At 43.2% G+C, this 20,356-nt stretch overlaps 1 protein-coding gene across 8 annotated transcripts in view; it reads right to left on the bottom strand.

The window, feature by feature from the left end:
• CDH4 (cadherin 4) overlaps window positions 1-20,356 on the bottom strand; it is a 792,566-nt gene that overhangs the window by 151,166 nt on the left and 621,044 nt on the right. For all 8 annotated transcript variants that reach the window (XM_081011101.1, XM_081011100.1, XM_081011099.1 and 5 more), the window contains one exon: window positions 9,704-9,848. In XM_081011101.1, the coding sequence (XP_080867227.1) occupies window positions 9,704-9,848 (145 nt within the window). The remainder of the gene's footprint in view (window positions 1-9,703; window positions 9,849-20,356) is intronic.

Genomic DNA, 20,356 nt, shown 5'->3' on the forward strand with positions numbered 1-20,356 from the left:
GCTTTACTGGCCAAAGGAGCCGGTGTACAGCTTCTGGGTCATGTGGCCAGCATGCTTCTGGCAAACCAGAGCAGCACATGGAAAGGCTGTTTACCTTCCTGCCGGAGTGGTACCTATTTATCTACTTGCACTTTGACGTGTTTTCGAACTGCTAGGTTGGCAGGAGGAGGGACCGAGCAACGGGAGCTCACCCCATCGCGGGGATTCGAACCGCCGACCTTCTTATCGGCAAGTCCTAGGCTCTGTGGTTTAACCCACAATGCCACCTGCGTCCCATTTATATATTAGTATATATCTAAAATTACGCTGCATAAATATACAACATATCCTTCCTCCCATTCTACTTGCAGGTGAACACATTCAAAATTGACCTGGGCTAGAAACAGACTGGCTCACCCCTTCTGCTCTATTTATTTCTTTCATAAAATGTATACTTGATTGCATGCATAAAATGTATGCTTGATTGCTAAAAATAAAGAACCCTCAAAGCAGCTTACGAAAAAGATAAAACAAAATTATAAAAACGGCGGGAAATAACAATAAGAATTTAAGATTTTCGAAAAGTTAAAATAACAATAGGCTAAAAACAGGTTTAAAAAATCCACATCACTTTCTAAGCATGATATGGGTAGGCTTGTCTAAACAAAAATGTTTTTGGCAGGCACTGAAAAGAGGATGGTGAAGACACCTGCCTGATATCAATAGGCAGGGAGTTCCAAAGATTTTGTTCTTACAAACATGAAATGGGTGTTATGTGGCATCTGCAACATTCTGCTGATTGGGGTGGTTGAGTTGGCATATATGGTTTAAGGAAATCTTTCTTCTATTGTTGCAGTATGGCTTTAAAGGTAAAGGGACCCCTGACCATTAGGTCCAGTCGTGACCGACTCTGGGGTTGCGGCACTCATCTTGCTTTATTGGCCAAGGGAGCCGGTGTACAGCTTCTGGGTCATGTGGCCAGCATGACTAAGCCACTTCTGGCGAACCAGAGCAGCGCACGGAAATGCTGTTTACCTTCCCGCCGGAGCGGTATCTGTCTATCTACTTGCACTTTGACGTGCTTTCGAACTGCTAGGTGTGCAGAAGCAGGGACCGATCAACAGGAGCTCATCTCGTTGCGGAGATTCGAACCGCAGACCTTCTGATCGGCAAGTCCTAGGCTCTGTGGTTTAACCCACAACGCCACCCACGTCAGCAATGCCCAATTTGCAACAAGGAGCATCTTCTGGGGACGGAAAGCATACCTGCCACCTGTACGCCACTGAAAGAAGAAACTGTGGAATCTGGAGACCTTTATCTACTCTTGAAAGGAAACTTCTGCAGCCGGAAAAGAACTTTGCTGATTAAGACTGCTGGAGGGTCCAGTGGGAATTTTCAGTTCTGGCTTTGCAGCTGCTATTTTTTTATTTTTATTTTTGAAACTTAGCTATGTTCTTCATAGAGAGGCAAAGTTCAAAGAAGCAGAACATTATTTGAGGAGAGTAAAACATGGCCTTTTAAGATACACTTTCAATCAGCAGCAGTGCATTAAATCAAAACAGCTCGGGAAAAGGGGGGGGGAATGCTGATTTGGGGTGTGTGTTTTTAAAAATGGTTCAAATCTATTTCATGTTCTGAACTTGTTTCAAAAGCTCAGCAAAGACCCGTGTTTAACACGTAATAAAAAAAAAGCGAACACTAAAGGCTTCATCTGCATAACCTTACATTAATGACATGAGAAGCAGTTAGGAAGAATTTATTCTTCGGCATTTTTAAGGCAGAGCAAAGGGAGTTCCTTTTTAATGTGAGCCGGGGGTGCAATATATAGCAGGCTTGATATGCCTTTGCTTACATGGGCTAGCAGTTTAATTCCACAAGGACTATCTTGCTTTCAATATAATAATGTACTGTTTGGCATTATAAAACGACTACTCTCCCCCCTTTCAATAAAAGAAAGAAATAATTTCTTAGAAATCACAAAGGCAACCATAATATTCATGGGCCTCCCTTCCACCTTTATACCAGGAGATTTTAAACTCACCTCTATCCAAAAGTCTGAGGATGAGTAACTCAGCTGAAGCAAATCTCCCCACTCCCCAAACTCCTCCTCTGCAATTCTTGTCTGGGAATTTTGAGGGAGAATATTCTCCAGTGCCTGGCATTTTGACATCTGATGGCATTTAATAACCGATTTCAATATTTGATATGAACTGACAGTTGGTATGATGGTATTTGATAGCTGACAAACTGTGACAGGAAACATCTGACTGTCTTCAGTTTTTGACATCTATCTTGCAACAGCAGTTCGTTATTTTTGTATTAATGTAGTTAATACCTTTATCCAATTAGGTGATAGGCAGACCTTGATTTTAAAGCATAATGTCAAATTTCAGGATTCAATTCCATCATCACTATCTACATTTCAAAACAGAAAATCTGTAAAATTTGAATGGGTTAGAACCTTGCAAATTGCTCTGTGCAAAAGCCTCTGTTGTAGGAGCTACAACATATTGGCATATTGTCCATTGAAACAAAGCTGAAGAGTTGCACCCAGCTTGTCTCTATAACCCTTCCCAACCCTACGTTACCCAATAAACAAACTTGTACACACTTCAATTCCCAGCATTGTTGGTTGTCAACTGTCCAGAACTTCTACTGACCAAACTTCCCCAGGAAGGGAAGTCTAGTGATCAGTATTAATGTATACATGGGTAGATCTTTTCAAAGTAGGGTTGAATGACCACAGATTTCAGATTATTCACCACTGTACCTTCCCTAAACGTGACATTAATAATAATAATAATAACAATAATAATAATAATAATAATAATAATAATAATATTTTATTTATATCCCGCCCTCCCCAGCCGAAGCCAGGCTCAGAGCCACTAACAATAAAGTAACACAGCATTCTAAAATCAATTCAAAATCATAATAATGGCAACCACTGGGCTAGAGTTCTATGAGGATTACCAAAGGAGGGGGTCAGACTGTGCCTCGGCCAAAGGCCTGGTGGAACAGCTCTGTCTTGCAGGCCCTGCGGAAAGATGTCAAGTCCCGCAGGGCCCTAGTCTCTTGTGACAGAGCGTTCCACCAGATTGGGGCCACAGCCGAAAAAGCCCTGGCTCTGGTTGAGGCCAGCCTAGCCTCCCTGTGGCCCAGGACCTCCGAGATGTTTTTGTTTGAAGACTGTAATGACCCAGCCAGCAAGGTTTTCCCCATAACTTAAAGTGCATCTTTTGCATTATTGGACAAAAAAGAGTTAATTGTTCTGGATAAAGAACAAAGCAGAATAAAAGGACAAGGCTGAGCCAGTTGGCGCCCACACTTGCAGCTGTCAAGGCACCCATAGGCAGGACCATCTGACTCCATGACCTTGTCTTTTTTCTCAAAGGCATAACATCACCATTATTGCTGTAGGTGCAGAATGAGGGCTTCTCATGGCTCGGTCCCCACGAAATTTAGCAAAGGCAAGGAAGAGAAATTCAATACCCAATATAAACCTTTTAAGAGAATACAGATTAAGTAACGGGTTAGTTCTGGGGAAATACATCAAAGGAGAATGTAATTGCTTCTGAATAGGAGAGACAGTTTTGTACCCGTATTACAGTTTGGGATAGATAGTAAAACAACAAGAAAGAAAAAAATCCCACCCAAGCCCATAGCTCTAACCAGAGGAGCAAGCATTTTGTAGTCAAAGGTATCCAATTCTGATTTAATAGCTTAAAGGCTTATCCGGATTTTAAACAGGAAGAAGCTGCAATTTACTCTATCTATCATCCTAATAAGCAGAGCTAGTTTAACATCTGGTAACTCTTTTCTGTATTGATTTGTTTTAGAGTAAGACACAGGAAGTTTGATTTGCCATGGAAGTGTCAAGAGGACATCAGCTCATTTCAACGTACATGTGAGCTCATAACAGTTTTTCGCCCGCTGAAATCCTGATGGAGTGTAGGATCCTTCTTGCACTAAGAGCATTTTAAGCGTGCTGAAAACATCTGCATGCACCTGAACGTCAAAGGAATTATCCAAATGCATTCCAGAAACCCAGAGCTTGCTGCCAAAGCTCCTCCAAGACGTGCTCTTGCAAAATAGAGATCCTGCAGGAGAAGGGCTTGCTGTATACTATATAATCACTAAGGCTCGCTCAGGTTACATAGTGGGTGGTCAGTGAGTTCAATCATGTCCTGAGTTTAAAAACTAATCTGAACTGAACAGGCAATGTATAAATTGACAGTTATATGTTTCAACCTTTAAACACCTGCTGAATTTTTTTTCTGTGCCAACAGGCTTATGCAGGGAATTATGAAAATATATTTCCATAATAGGTTGTTGGTGGTTGCTGACTTTTATTTTTAATTTTTAAAGTTATATAGATAGATATAGAGATATATAGTTGTAAACCATTTTGACAATTTTAGAAGATAGTTAGTTAGTTAGTCAGTCAGTCAGTCAGTCAGTCTGTCAGTTAGTTAGTTAGTTAGTTATTTAGCGTGGGAATGTAAGGGCCCAATATTCAACAATTCTGTCCACGAATCATACAATCATAGAACTGCAGAAAGGCAGAATTGAAAAGGACCCCAAGGGCTATCTTGTCCAACCCCCGGCAATGCAGGAATCTCAGCTAAAGCATCAAAGAAGCAACAAGGGATGAGGCCAGGAGTGGAGGGACTCAGACTTTAGGCAGAATGTGCCCCCCTCTGGCCATTGGCACTCTCCACATTCTGTGCTGGCCTTGCTCAATAAATTCCTTGATTGCTGCTCTTGGCTGGTTGTGTCCTTGAAAGGGTGACCATGCTTGTCTGGCTGGAGAGCAGAGGGGTGGTGTGTGTATGTGTGTGTGTGTGTGTGTGTGTGTGTGTAGAAATCTGTGACTTTTGCATGGCTGGAACACAGCCTACTCTACCAACGTAAGCATGGCATTCATTGCTCCACACATTTTTGTGGCCCCACCCCCCACTCTCATGTGGCCCCGGGAAGGCTGCCCATGAGGAAATGCAGTCCTCCTCCAGCTGAAAGAAGGAGGTTAGGGCAAGAGTATTGTTAGCCCAGAAATGGAAGTGAGAAGAAATCCCGATGAAAGAAGAATGGCAGACAAAATTAATGGACTACGCAGAATTAGATAAAATGACAGGAAGGATTCAAAACCTGCGGGACCAGAGATTCACAGAAGGTTGGAAGAAATATATGAACTATTTGAAGAGCAACTGTAATCAACAAATTACGCTAGGAGGACTACATGAAATTTTGTAAGGAGAAATATATGAAATATTTCAAAGTAAAGAAAGAATAGAGATATTAGTTATGAGATTTAAATGTAATAGTGAAAGTAAGAAATGTATATTAAGTGAATAGTTTGGAAAATTTTCAGATGTGATTGATGGAAGTAAAAACAAAATAATGGTACAAGATATGAAAGTATGTTTAATTATGGTTGAAAATGATATGTTGAAAACTAATAAAAATGTATATAAAAAAGAAAGAAAAGAGAAGGTTAGTCCCCCCCTAGACTAGATAAAGAAGGAGATGGTGATGTAGGCAGTAGAATGAAGCAGGCATGTGGGCTGCCCCACAACAAGCTACAGGTAAGGAAGAGCACTTTTGAATGTTGTATGACCTTCAAAACAAAACAAAACCCTCCATGCAGCCAGATGAAACCTTAGCACTTCTGGGAGGCAGGTTCTAGCCTGGACATTTCTGGATGTGTGTCAGGGACTGGCTGGATGAAGAAGAGTGGTGGTGGGACCTTGCCTCCCAAGAGACCTCCAGGAAGGGCTCCAAAGATGACACCTTAGAGCCTGGAGCTGGTGGTGGGTCTAAAGTGGTGTGGTTTGCTCTATCAGCTCATTCTGCTGCAGGTGTAGACCCAGTGTCAGTACAACAGCAAAACAAAGCAAAAGAGAAGAGGTGTGGACTTTCCCCCCTCAAGGCATGAGTCAAAACACTTTGTCCCTGCTACGAATTTTGGTGCCCTATTCCAATTCCTCAACCGGCAGAAAGGCAATCAATCCCAATTGCCTTTCCTCTTGTTAAAAATGGTGTCCTCCGGAGGTTTTTTATATGACAACTACCCCAGGCAATGGAGAGGTTATGACAAATGTTTGCTGACACAATCCAGGAGGCATGTGATATTTAACCCTTCCACCAGGTAAACAACAGTGGAAGACAAATTTATCAAGGGAAAACAACCTCATTAAGTCTGCCCTGAGATCTTGATTTCTCAGCACGTTCCCTACTGTTCACAAAATAACCTACATTTCTCCTAAAAAAAATAATACACCAAACACTGAATTCCTTCACATTTGTTATTATTAAAGCTCCTGACAGATGAAATTTGCTGTCAATTAGCTGCCTTAAATTTGTCAGATGGACCGATTTAATGGACTAATTACTGGAAATAATTGATTTATCTCAATGCAGGTGGTCACATTTTGAAGACGATGAAGGCAACAGTTTCTCTTGACTAAGGAACATAGATGGTTTAAAAAGAGCATTTTGAAGAGCTAACGGGGTGGATAAAAAGCAGAGACATCACCTTGCCAACAAAGGTCTGTATAGTTAAAGCTATGGTTCTCCCAGTAGTGATGTATGGAAGTGAGAGCTGGATCATAAAGAAGGCTGATCGCCAAAGAATTGATGCTTTTGAATTATGGTGCTGGGGGAGACTCTTGAGAGTCCCATGGAGTGCAAGAAGATCAAACCTATCCATTCTTAAGGAAATCAGCCCTGAGTGCTCACTGGAAGGACAGATCCTGAAGCTGAGGCTCCAATACTTTGGCCACTTCATGAGAAGAGAAGACTCCCTGGAAAAGACCCTGATGTTGGGAAAGATGGAGGGCACAAGCTACCAGCATGAGTTTGACCAAACTGCGGGAGCAGTGGAAGACAGGAGTGCCTGGTGTGCTCTGGTCCATGGGGTCATGAAGAGTCGGACACGACTAAATGACTAAACAACAACAACAACAACAACAACAACAACAACAACAGGGGTGGATATAAGGTACGGAAACCCTTTCGCAGTGTAGAGTTTCATCATTTTTTGCTATAAAAAATGTATTTATAAACAGTGGCTAGTGGGTGAGGGGCAGTGACAGTGGTGTGGGAAGTTTGACAAGATAGAAAGAGTGGTGGCGAGACTGGAGGAGTTGAGGGTTGGTAGTGGCAGCCTGGAGTTCCCCTGACCCCACTGCCACCTTGGCTTTCTCCATTCTGATAAATGGAGTTCTACCAGCAGGAAAATCTCACTGCTGACTCCCGCCTTTCACAAGCCACTACTGAAGCTTGGCTTGTTGGGTTAGGTTCACAACACCTGGGAATGCATCCGGGCCCAATCTCTCTCAAAGATTGCAAATCGCTCCGTTCCTTGAGCCGGTGCAGTGATATTCTCCATGGAGGTTGGTTCATTCAGGAAAACTGGGCACTGTCCCACCAACCTTGGCCTGCCCTCGGCCAGCTCCCACCTGCCTGCCTGCCTTCCTCCTTAAAAGCAGCCCTGGCTTTCAGCCCTTAGCCTCAGAGTTGCTCTGCAGGGAGGAGAATGAGCACAAAAGAAGGATTAATTGGCTCTGCCTGTCATCGGCTCCAGTACTAGTTACTGTTGGTCTCCTTGCCTTCTGCCCTACCAGTCCCAATGGGTATACGCCCTCAATGGATGCTCTGAATAACTGATTTAACTGATGGGGAGTGATAGAAGATCTAAGTTCTGCCTAACTTACATTGAATTGCATTACTTGCTATCTGAGACCCAGAAGTGGTTCACGTTCCAGCCTAAGCTGCATTATGCAAGTTTCAGCTACATCATTTCTTCTGTTTTGTTTTTAATTTCCTTCTGCATTTTAATGAGAAGGGAAAAGAGAGAAGCAGAAAAAAAAGGGAAAGCCTAGAATCATAGACCAGGAAGGGAGAAATTAGGCTGCCTAAACTAGGATTTTGTGTGATGCAGGAAATCCAAGGGAGTCAATGCATCCCCAACAAATGGCCATTCAGCCTGTGCTCAAACTGACGGAAAACTCACCATATTTCCAGGTGATTGCCTCCATTGTTGAACTGCAAGGACATGGATGGTCAACGTGGTGCTCTGCAGATGTTTGTGTCCCTCCAGATTTTGCTGTATTACATATTCCATAATCCCTGACCTTTGGCCATGCTGGTGGGACTGTTGGAAGCTGTAACAACAGCTGGAGGGAATTGCATTAAGTTACCCCGCTCAAGGAACGTCCTTTGGGAAAGGAACTTTTGCATGGAAGTCAAAGGTAGGGGCTACTCAACACTAGGCACAGATCAACGTGCCAGTTTTGGCTTCTGTCAGTTTCTTGTTTTCCAGTATTATTCTCAGTTCTACATGAGTTTGCCATAATAATAATAATAATAATAATAATAATAATAATAATAAATCCTCTCAAAAATTCAACAGCATTTTAGTGCGGATTTCTCCTAATAAACACATTTTTTTATTTGCAGTTTCCCCAATTTATTTATTTTTTGCAATTCGGTGTTTCCTAATATAATACATTTTCATGAATATATCCATTTTTATGCACATTTCAGCCTAGTATATGCATTTTTGTATACATGACTTGGCCAGAGAGCCGCACTGTAAAATTTGGAGAAGTGCGGATTTCAAAGGCTGCCTTTGTTTCAGTTTTAAGAAAGTGCAAATTAGGTACATTTGCCTTTAAATGCAAACTGAATCGAATACCTCCCCACCCCTACTCAGCTCACACAGACCCCAGAGTTACGTAGTACAGCTCATGCCAGGCCCATGCAAAGCTTGTCTGAAACCCAGGGCAGGAGTCTTGAGCATGAGATGTGCTGCCTCAGCTCTGCTGCCTAATCTGATCTGATGCTACACGCAAGTATGCAGTAACTCAGGTCCAGATTTTACTATTGAAGACTTCCATAAAAAAAGGTAAAAGGTAAATGACCCCTGCATGATTAAGTCCAGTCAAAGGCGATTATGGGATTGCGGCGCTCATCTCGCTTTCAGGCTGAGGGAGCCGGTGTTTGTCCATGGACAGTTTTACGGGTCATGTGGCCAAGCATGACTAAACCACTTCTGGAGCAACAGGACACCGTGATGGAAACTAGAGTGCACGGAAACTCCATTTACCTTCCCACTGCAGCGGTACCTATTTATCTACTTGCACTGGTGTGCTTTTGAACTGCTAGGTTGGCAGGAGCTGGGACAGAGCAGCGGGAGCTCACCCCGTCACAGGGATTCGAACTGCTGACCTTCTGATCGGCAAGCCCAAGAGGCTCAGTGGTTTAGATCCATTACGTCATTGGTCAGCTGGGAGGCAAGGGGCATTCATGGCATAACAGTTTAAGTCTGGTGGAGCCCCCAACCAGCTTAGCCCTCCGAAGCCCAGGGCAAGTGTACCCCTGCCTCTGTATGGGTCTGGCCTGTGCTTTGGGCTTGTAATTGCATTACTTGCTATCTGAGACCCAGAAGTGGGTCATGCCCAGGGCTCTTGACTAATAGCATCTATTTCCTTGCACTAAAAGAATCTTGTCGTTTTTATGATTTGGTGTGAACGAACCCAATGCTGTTCAAGGGCTGAATGTGTCAACTGCTCTGGGATTCCTCCACACCCCCTCCTGTTCTTTAATGGACGCTCTACATAAAAATAAACAACAATGCCAAGGATGGGCAAGGGACACAATATAAAACAGCACTTTATTATCTAAAGACTTGCAACAGTTCCACGGGCAATTCCTACCGTACCTGGTTTGGATCCTTCATCAACGGATCCGTTATAGACCTGGTTTATGAACTCTGGTCTGTTGTCATTCATGTCAATAACGTAGATGTAGAGATCAATGGGGTTCTCTACTTTGTTTCCATTCATATCCACTGCATGCGCTCGAAGCTGTTAAGAAAAAGAGAGGAGGGGGAAAACCACGTCAGTAATGGGATTCAGCACTCGGCGGGGCTATGTGTCATCTTCTGTCATTTAGACTCTTCGACAACATTAGGATTTATAACTGTCATAATAATGGAAATTTTCTATGGGGTTTTCTATAGCAAAGCTATCCAGCTGATTTTGGTATGCATAATAATATGAACCTTGAAGTTGTGCTGCAGTTTTAGCGGCTTGCTTGAATTTCTGTGTTCTGGACAAACCTCATGAGTGGTGCAGCTGTACATATGAAAAAAGCTGCTTTTTCTATAAAAGAGAAAAAGGAAGAGGAAGATATATTGACTTTCTTTAAGCAAATCCCATCATAGTAATGGGGAAACCTGACCTCATTTCTTGAAAGTTCCACTGGATTTGCACTAAACTCTAAGTGTGCAGTATCAGTTTTGGGGGATGCTATCTGGGCTTTGGATTTCTCAAAAAACGGAGGACACATTGTCATACTTTGAAGTCCTGTTGGAACCTAAGGGTTCTTCATCCTTCCTCCTGGTTTCTGTATGGCAGAGTTACACTGTGGCAGCCTCACCGGTAGGTTACTTAGTCTCTCAGGCCACTGCATCAACAAATGTCCATGCACAGGAGAGCGGCAAATGCCTTTATAGAGACAGATTTTTTATTTCTGCAGCCCAAACCCAGAAACGATAAAGGCAAAAGCAGTCAATCAAGAAGAAAGGAAAACTTCCGGAACTTTTGTCTCTGCCAAGCCGTTATCAATACAAATATTAAGAACACATCATTTCTTCAGAACCACCATCTGTTTTTTCATCCTAAAAAACCTATCTTCCATTTTCTCAGATGATTACTCATTGTTCTGTCTATTTATGTAGGTAGTTTTTTTTTTTAAAAAAAAAATCTTTTTCCTGTTCCTAGTGGGCCATTTTCGTGGTTATTCACACTGATACTAAAAATGATTGAACACAGCATGTCATTTCAGCTGAGGACTCAACAACTAATTGCAAATAAATAACGTGTTGTTGTAGGGATGTGGAGGAGAACTTTGTACAGTCCTTTTTAAAATAAAAATAAAAATGAACTGGTCTAATTTTCACCTCCTGGATGGGGATACATGAATTGGAACAATTATTATCCTTCCAAGAGTCCACTTCTCTGAATGTTGCAATACAGTTCTTGGCTCAATCAATTTAAAAGTCCATCTTTTAGGATAAAATCTGCTTCAAAATCATGTATTTTAGAAACCAAATTTTGTGCAGGTTTAATCCTGAAATGGGATGAAATGGATTTAGGAATAAACACATGCAAAACTGATGTGTACTGGAAAGAAACTGACCTGCCCATTTCCACTGATGCAGAAATATCTGCATGTGAGCAGCCCAACTTGCACTACCTTTGTAGTGTGGGAGCTGCTACTTCCACAGCTCCTTCAAATGCCATGAAGATGTGTGGCGTTTGCTGGGTCATAAGGAAAGGGTTAAATGAGTGTGAAGTGATTGGCCAGTGGGAACCCAAGGGGAGGAGTTAGAGTTAGAGTTCATGTTGTTAAGGAGTCAGTTGGGTGTTAGAGAAGAGAGAGGGAGGATAAGTCTGGGGGTTGGGATAGTTTGATGTGAGTGAGTGAGAGAATCTGTTAGGAGGAGTCAGTTAAACAGTTGGTATAATCAGTTAGTAGGTAATATGAAGGTATAGGTCAGTAAAGAAACTAAGATTAAGAAACTGACAAGAAAAATTATCTGAAACCATAAACTTGTTAATGCTTATAAATAAACTTGTTTAATTGGTTTAATGTTAACAACTGTCTGGACGGCGTGTGTACCCAAGAGAAACGGGTTGGTGGCAGCAGGGAAGCGATCACAGTGGTGGCACAGGGATCAATAGACCGTCAAACGTCCGGGGACCCTTTATGATCGCCACAAGGTGATATCAGGAAAATCCTGCTGGTGCTGCTCCTATCCAAGTGGCTTCAGGGGGAAGGAAGGTTCAGGAAAGAGGAGAGGCTCTGGAAGAATGAGAAGACTGGTGGGAAAGGCATTCCCCTACCTTCTCCTGTGAAGATGCTACTGCTGCGTGCCCCCTTTTTCTCCTTTCTCAGCCTTGTCACTCACACTTGCCTCTTCTTCCTGCCTGATGCCCCTCTCCACTGAAAGCCCAAATGGCTCTGGGCTCTCAACCTGACCTGCAGTGATCTGGGACCCAGATCTCTCCAAATAGGTCCACATTGGCTCAGGGTTTGGGCCACAGATAAATCTGGTGACCAGCCCTTCTGATTATATACCATCCAACACACTGAGGCTGAAAACCAGGACCTGCGTCTTCCAGGCCACTCTCCCACACAAGTCATGTGACTCTTGTGAGAGCATAAAGCCCAAAAATGTGTGGTTTTGGGTTCTGGGCTCTCGTGAGAGATATCACACATACAGCATGTCCTGATTTAATCAGGGCAGTTGAGGGGTATGTGGTTAGTAATGCAACCTTGAGTGTATTGACTTCCAAGAAAATTCCATTGAGAGCAATGGCACTTCTGGATGTAAGCAGGTCTGGAATTTGTTTAATAAGCCCTCATAATGAAGTACTGCCATGCTACTGAAGTGTCTCCACATCCATGGTACACATTTTAAGGTTGCACAACTGACAGTGTGTAGTAGGTTCTAAGCATGGATGGGCCACAATGGTACTAAGATGTTCGGTATTTTAATTTTAGGACCTTCCCTTGGATTTCCCTTTTACCTTGTTCCATTTTCTTTCAGATTTTGCTTGATGAGTTTGCAGCTCTTTCTTGGGGAGATACAGCCAAATGACACCAATCGAGAGCATATACAAACACTTAACAAATATATTGGATGTCTTGAATTCCATTGTGAATCACTTTGCTTACATTGAATCTGAGCTGGCATTCTCTTGTCCGTCCGCCAACATTTAATGCAAATTTAGCTCACAGGCTACATAATTTACTGTCACAAGATGGCCAACTTTAAAAGGGGTTTAGACAAATTTATGGGAAATAAGACCATCAAGGGCTGTCAGCTATCATGGCCATGTGATACCTCCAGCATCAAAGGCAGTAGGCCTCTGAATTCCAGTTGCTGGGCAGCACAAGTGAAGAAAATGCTGTTGAATTGAGATTCTGATTGAAGCCTTCCCCTAGACACCTGGTTAGCCACTGTGAGAACAGAATGCTGGACTAGATGGGTCATTGAGTTGATCCAGGACGTTCTTCTGGTCCTGAGTTTGGAGAAATCCATTTGGAGCTCTCTCTAGTCTGCTCAGAATTTCAGCCTTTGAAAAAGGCTGGTTTCACCTGCAAAGTTGCCCACTTCGCATTCTATCCCTGACCCTGAAACATTTTATAAATACGCTAAATAATATTAACAGGAGGGGAAACGCACACCTTTATGTTCTTTTCCCTTGGTTGTGAAAGGTTATCCATTTATTCCTAACCTCTTGTTTTAAAATCCATTAACTGGAATGGTAGGAGCTCTGGTTTTCTCATCCCAACATTGCTATGTTTCTTCAGGGTTCTTTGGTGAGGAATTTGTTAAAAGGAAAGGTTAAAAAGCTAGCGAAGGGAAGCATCCCTTTGCAGAAGCCATGCTGCCTTTTCCTAAGCAAGGCTTATTTTTCTAAAGGTTTAACAATTCTAGTCTTAATCATGCTTTCGACTGATTTACTAGAGACAGAAGTTAGGTTGACATGCCTGTAATTTCTTGGATCCCACCTGGCTACTTTTATAAATTGGTTTTACTTTGGCTACCTTCCAGTCAAATGGGTTAAGAAGGTATTTTTTTATGGAGAAGTTGCATATTTTAGTTAATAGTTCAGCAGTTTCATATCTTAGCTCTTCAATAATCCTCAAATGCCACCAATTCTCCATGAATTGTTATTTTTAAATGTCATCCTTTGTCACCTCTATTTGACACAGTTCTTTTGACGCATTATCTGAGGGGGGGAAGTGGTTTTCTGCACATATTTCCCCAGCGTGTCTTGATGTGAAAACACAGGAACACAATTCACTCCATTTCTCTTCCATTTCCCCCTCTTCCCAGGCCATGCTCCTCTCCCCAGATCATACCCCTCACCAGCCTTGCTTTGCATCATTCTTGAATGCTTTTGCCTGGCTGGAATCTGCCCTTGAACTGGGATAACATCTCTTGCTTGCTGGAGTGGAGGTGTACATGTAGAGACTTAGGGACATAGGAACCTGCCTGATATTGAGTCAGATCATTGGCCTGTCCAGTTCAGTATTGTTTTTGCTTGGTGGCAGTGGTCCTTCAGGGTTCCATCCATAATTCCTTCTCACCTCTACCTGAAGATGCTGGAGAATCAATCTCGGTCCCAGTAGGGCCTTCTCAGTGATGGTTCCGACCTGGTGGAATGCTCTGTCCCATGAGACCAGGGCCCTGCAGGATTTAACTTCCTTCCACAGGGCCTGTAAGACAGAGCTATTCTGTCTGGCTTTCAATTTGAACTTAGCCTGATCTTTCCCCCCCTTCCTTTCCCCCTCCCATTTTTATGAAGATTACCTGCTCTGGGATCCCATAGCTAATTCTCCCCTGGTCTCCTCGCTGGCCCGAATAGGACTAATTTAGCAAGCTAGGCCTGATGATCATCTGATGTTTATTGGATGGATTTCCCCCCCTAAATTGATTTTTGATTTTTGAATTTATTGTTATTCATGTTTTATAGTGTATTTTATGCTGGTTTTTGTTGCATCAATTAAGTGTTTTAAATTTGTTGTTAGCAGCCCTGAGCCCAGTTTTCTGAACCGGGAAGGGTGGGGTATAAATAATTTTTTTTTACTATTATTATGATTATTATATTTTATTTTTATTAAGTTTGTATACTGCCCTTCATTCCAAGATGGCTGGGTGGTTCACAGCACAAAAATACAAAATAAAAATATGAACAAAAGCAAACCAATAACCCTCCTTTCACAGACACATTTAAAATGCTGTAGAATGTTCATCAACCAAAGGCCTTGTTGAAGACAAACGTTTTTGCCTGGTGCCTAAAGATATGTAATGAAGGCTCCAGGCGAGCCTCCTTGGGAAGAGTATTTGACAAGTGGGGAGCCACTGCAGAAAAGGCCCATCCGCATGTTGCCAACCCCTTGTGGTGGAGTCACATGAAGAAGGGCCTCAGATTATGATTGCAGGGTTTGGGCCGGTTTACATAGGTTTACATTGTGGTGCTGGAGGAGACTCTTGAGAGTCCCATGGACTGCAAGAAGATCAAACCTATCCATTCTGAAGGAAATCAGCCTTGAGTGCTCATTGGAAAAAACAGATTCTGAAGCTGAGGCTCCAATACTTTGGCCACCTCATGAGAAGAGAAGAGTCCCTGGAAAAGATCCTGATGTTGGGAAAAATGGAGGGCACAAGGAGAAGGGGACGACAGAGGACGAGATGGTTGGACAGTGTTCTCGAAGCTACCAACATGAGTTTGACCAAACTGCGGGAGGCAGTGGAAGACAGGAGTGCCTGGTGTGCTCTGGTCCATGGGGTCACGAAGAGTCGGACACGGCTAAACGACTAAACAACAACAACAACATAGGGAGAGGCGGTCCTTGAGGTATTGCAGTTCTGAGCTGTTTAAGGCTTTACAGGTAAAAACCAGCACATTGGGTTCGGAAACTAATTGGCAGCCAGTGCAGTTGGGCCAAGATCGTTGTAATATTCTCAAACTGTTTTGCCCTGGTGAGCAACCTGGCCACTGAATTCTGCACCAGCTGAAGTTACTGAGCCATTTTCAGAGGCAGCCCCACATATAACATATTGCAGTAATCTAACCTAGAGGTTTCCAGAGCACAGATAACAGAAGTTAGGTTTTCCTGTGCAGGTAGGGGTATAGCTGGGTCACCAGCTGGAGCTGACGGAATATGCACAAAATCCACATTTAAATACCTATTCTTAGAAAGTATGCATTTCTGAAAGTATTTATTCTCAAATTGTGCCTTAATATTTTTTGAAAATATTTTTTTGAGTGGCGATCTGCACTGGAGGTGTGAAAGGCAGTGAACACCTGAGGCTGCAAGCCCAAACGTGTCTTCTCAGAAGTAAGACTGACTGAATTGAGTGGGGCTTACTCCTACGTAGGTGAGATTACAATTACAGCCATAGTTTTGATTTGGGTTGGTTTTTTTCCTGCACAATTCCTCCCGAAACAGCATAAAACCCCATTGCTCCATGGGAAGGGGTTTGTTCTATGTTCATTCAAGGTGCACAATATCAAGTAGAGAACTGCTCAGGCTGTGATAAGCGGGATAAACAATTTCAGAAACGTTAAAGGGGGAAAAGTTGGGGGAATGAAAGCAGAGCACAATCCTCGGACCATCCAGTAAGATGCTTTTAAATGTATATTTAAAGCAAACTTTCTAAATGGAGATTCTGATCCCAGTAGCTACTTGTCTTGGGTTTGAAATTCCTTTTTTTTTTTTTAATCCATGTAATAGCTTTATCTGTTTTTATAGATGTAGTGGTTTTGAATTGTTCTTACATACCCACTTGCTTTATCTAAGTGTTTTGTGAAAATGTGCTTTGAGATGTGTCACAAGAAGAGACTTATTAATCACATAGATAGATAGATAGATAGATAGATAGATAGATAGATAGATAGCCTGGTGGGTTTGTAAGGACATTCCATTAAAAATCCACCTGGAAGCAGGGCAGAATGGGTTGAGTCCTGTTCTCTCTGAGAACTGGGATGGACCAGATTTCAATGCGTCCCTCCTTCCCTAGAACTGATTTGCAAATTCATGTGGAAAGCTCAGATCAGGTTAGTTCATATCGGTATCCGCAAAGACTATATTTGCCAAGCACCCTTCACCGGAACCTCTGCTTGGGGAATCCCCACTTGCCAGCCCAGCTCTTGACACAAATGTGCCATTAAACAGATGTGTCAACCAGGGCTTGTCTGCGTGTATCACGGCAGCAGCTTTAAGTGAGATTACGAGACACTTGCTCGCTGAATTGCTTTTTGCTCGAGTGCAAACCGCGAGCGAATGCATATGTATGTGGGGCAGTGCAGGCGACACGCCGATAGGCTTACAGTGCAAAGAAATTACTTAACTCCTGGAGATTTCAAAGAAGAGCTATCAAATATAATTAAAACTTTGTCTGGGAAGGGAGGGGAGGATGGGGAGGCAGATGTGAAAGGATGAGATATCTGCTTTGCTCTCTGCTTTATCTCAGAAAGGAGGTGTTTTTTTCTGAGCTGGAGATAGAGCAAAGAAGGAATCCATCGCCATTTCAGTTTGAAGATAATAACTTTAATTCTAGCTGAGAATTACTTTCCCCCCCACCCCAAGGGCAATCTGCCCTTTGCCCTTTGACATTATTGAATAGCTGCATCTAACACAAGTGGGGATTGGTAAGCAGGGAAGCGGCAAAGCTGTAAATACACAGGTGGGGAATGGACGTATCATACATATTTCATGATTTTAGAATTACACAGTACAAAATATACATTTAAAGACTAAACATGAGGCTCGGTTTCTTCTTTGTCTTTATAAAAAATATATGCAATAAATGCACTCTTGTCGTGGTGGCCAACCAGATACCTCTGGGAAACCCACAAGTAGAACTTAAGCCCAAAGGTACTTTCCCCAATTTCAATTCCCTAAAACTGACATTCAGAGACATACTGCCTCCAACAATAGAAGTGGAATGTAGCTATCAGAGTTAGTAGCCTCAACCTCCATGCATATGTCTGATCCTCTCCTAAACGTATCCAAGCTCATCTTACAGGAGTGAACTCCATCGTTTAACTCTGTGCTGTTCAGAACTGAAGGGCAAACTGGGTGGCAGGATGACGGACCAAACTAGAAGTCAGGACCAAAGATTGAGCAAGGCTGCAGAAGCACACAAGGATTCATGTCAGGAATGAGACAGCTCTCAGTGAAGATTTGCAGTCGGCTGCAAATCGCAGCCAGGAACAGAGAAGCTCAGAGGTTAATCAGGCTGAGCAAAGGATACAGCAGTTAGAGGCAACTCCTCTGGGCAGTGGAATGCAGGTTGCCAAGGGAACATTGGAGAGTGGGCTGGAAGACAGCCAAAACTCTCCAGACATGCAAAAAGACGTGAGCTTACACAGTGACAGCTTGTCAGGACAGGAAGAGGTTGGAGCTGAGCCAATCAGCCCCTGGTGTCATTGAATGGGAGGGCTGTTAGACAGGAAGCAGAGCAAGAGACGTAAAGTACATAAGTTCAGTATCTTCTGTCAAAACCGGAAGCAGTCTTCAGAGGGGTCATCACAATTGATAATGCTGGCGGCTTGTTAGGACCGTCTGGAGATTTCTGTTTGTTGTTGCAATAAATCTTCTTTTTTAACTATGCTTGCTGTGTTATCAAGCTGGGAACCTAGACTCATGACATCAAGCTAGGCTCAGGAGAACCCGTGAGCTCATTTTGTACTCCTTGCTATCCAGATGTGGCCCAAATGCCCACCCCCTGGGAGGTGGAGTCAGTACAAGCCCAAAAGGTGCTACCTGCAGTTCAGTAGTTTGCCACATGGGAACGGCTGCACATGGATCCATTAGAGCAGGTAGCAGGATGGCTGACTTTTGTCTCTATGAACCGCAGACCTCCATAGCACATCACAGGCTACTTTTGAAGCTCAAGCTACATGGGGCTCAGTTGCAACAATCTTCGCTATGCACCTAATTGTACTGCCACCACAGGCCTGATTTGCCTTGTTGGGGCAATGGACATACCCTACAACATTTCTCCAATGAAAATAGGGACATCCTAAGGAAAAGCAGGACATTCTGGGATCAAATCAGAAACTGAGGCTGTAAATCCAGGACTGTCCCTGGAAAATAGGGACATTTGGAGGGTCCGAATGGAGTCAGCGGACAACACTGGAACTCAGGGGGAAAGGAGACAGCTTAGTGGCAGACCAGAGGATCTGCTCTGCAGGCAGGTGGTCTCAGGGCCAAATCTTGACATCACCAGCTAGGGCTAGGAATGCCCGCTAGCTGAAACCCTGGAAAAACCCAGTCAGTGTACTGAGCTATATGGGCCAGTGGTCTAACTCTGTCTAAGGCAACTCCCAATGTTTCTAACACATGCACATGGAATCTACACTCTGCTTGTGGGCTTCCCTGAATTACTGAAGACAGAATAAATCACAGAGAAACCAGAGGCGTTAAAAAATGCTCAAAAATGCATTATTCATAATGACTGCAGACTATGTATGCTCGGTGTGCAGAAGCTGGGATTTTGTGCTATGGAGAATTCACTACCTGGCTATTTTTCTGTGATGAGGTGGACTTCCTTTAGAATAAATACAAGAGGCCACTGTTGAAAATGACGTATTTGTCTAGATCGACCATTGGTCTGATCTTGTCAGGCTGTTCTTAATTAAAAGATGAAGGCCTGGAGACTTAATGAAGTCCAAAGGCTATCAACTTGTCTATGGAATTAATTAAAATCCATAGACTGGAATGATTTTTTTCCTGTACTTTGCAACTGGCACCACCACAGGAAGGCACAGAAGGTTAAAAAGGAAACCCTTGCAATTTCTGATGTGGGCTGCGCAAACATTTATCCGCTGGTTTTCCTGTTCAGAGGTTTGGGCCACAGCTACTGACTCTTAATCCAAGAGGTGATCTTGTTAGACTAATCAACTGTCAATATTTTTTAAATGTAGGACATAGGAGAAAATGGGCTCCCAAATAAGAATGGACAATCAGCATTCTTAAGGTTTTGGATAGGATTCTGGTATTCTGTACCGTTTAGACTAAAATTGTCAACCAAAAGCTTTACTTTTCTGGTTTTTCACCACCACAGTTACTAATACTGGGCTTCAGTAAAACAAATCATTTAATTAGACAGCGCCTATATGATACCCAAGGGACACGGGTGGCGCTGTGGGTTAAACCACAGAGCCTAGGACTTGCCGATCAGAAGGTCGGCGGTTTGAATCCCCACGATGGGGTGAGCTCCCGTTGCTCAGTCCCTGCTCCTGCCAACCTAGCAGTTCGAAAGCATGTCAAAGTGCAAGTAGATAAATAGGTACCGCTCCAGCAGGAAGGTAAACGGCGTTTCCGTGCGCTGCTCTGGTTCACCAGAAGCGGCTTAGTCATGCTGGCCACAAGGTACGCCGGCTCCCTCGGCCAATAAAGCGAGATGAGCACCGCAACCCCAGAGTCGGTCACGACTGGACCTAATGGTCAGGGGTCCCTTTACCTTTTATATGATAGCAAGCGACAGAATAATCTGGCCACAATAAGGAAATTTTGTCCATGATATGATTATTTCCCAACTAGTCATTTTGACACTTTGGCACCCTATTTGCAGAATTAAACAATTCCAAAATACAGACGTGCTTTCACTTTCATAAGATTGAATATACTGCCTTTGGCTGTACTTGAGGGTCGATTTCAAAAAATTCCACTGGAAAAACGGTTGTCCCTGTGGAGGGGGAAGTACTGAGTCAGTAGCTCATGTGAGGAGTGACGTTATTACCCCTCTATTATTGTCCATGCTGGGTCGCTCAACCATTGCTAC

This window comes from Podarcis pityusensis, assembly GCF_964106645.2.
Source record: "Podarcis pityusensis genome assembly, chromosome: 6".
Taxonomy (NCBI): Eukaryota; Metazoa; Chordata; class Lepidosauria; order Squamata; family Lacertidae; genus Podarcis; species Podarcis pityusensis.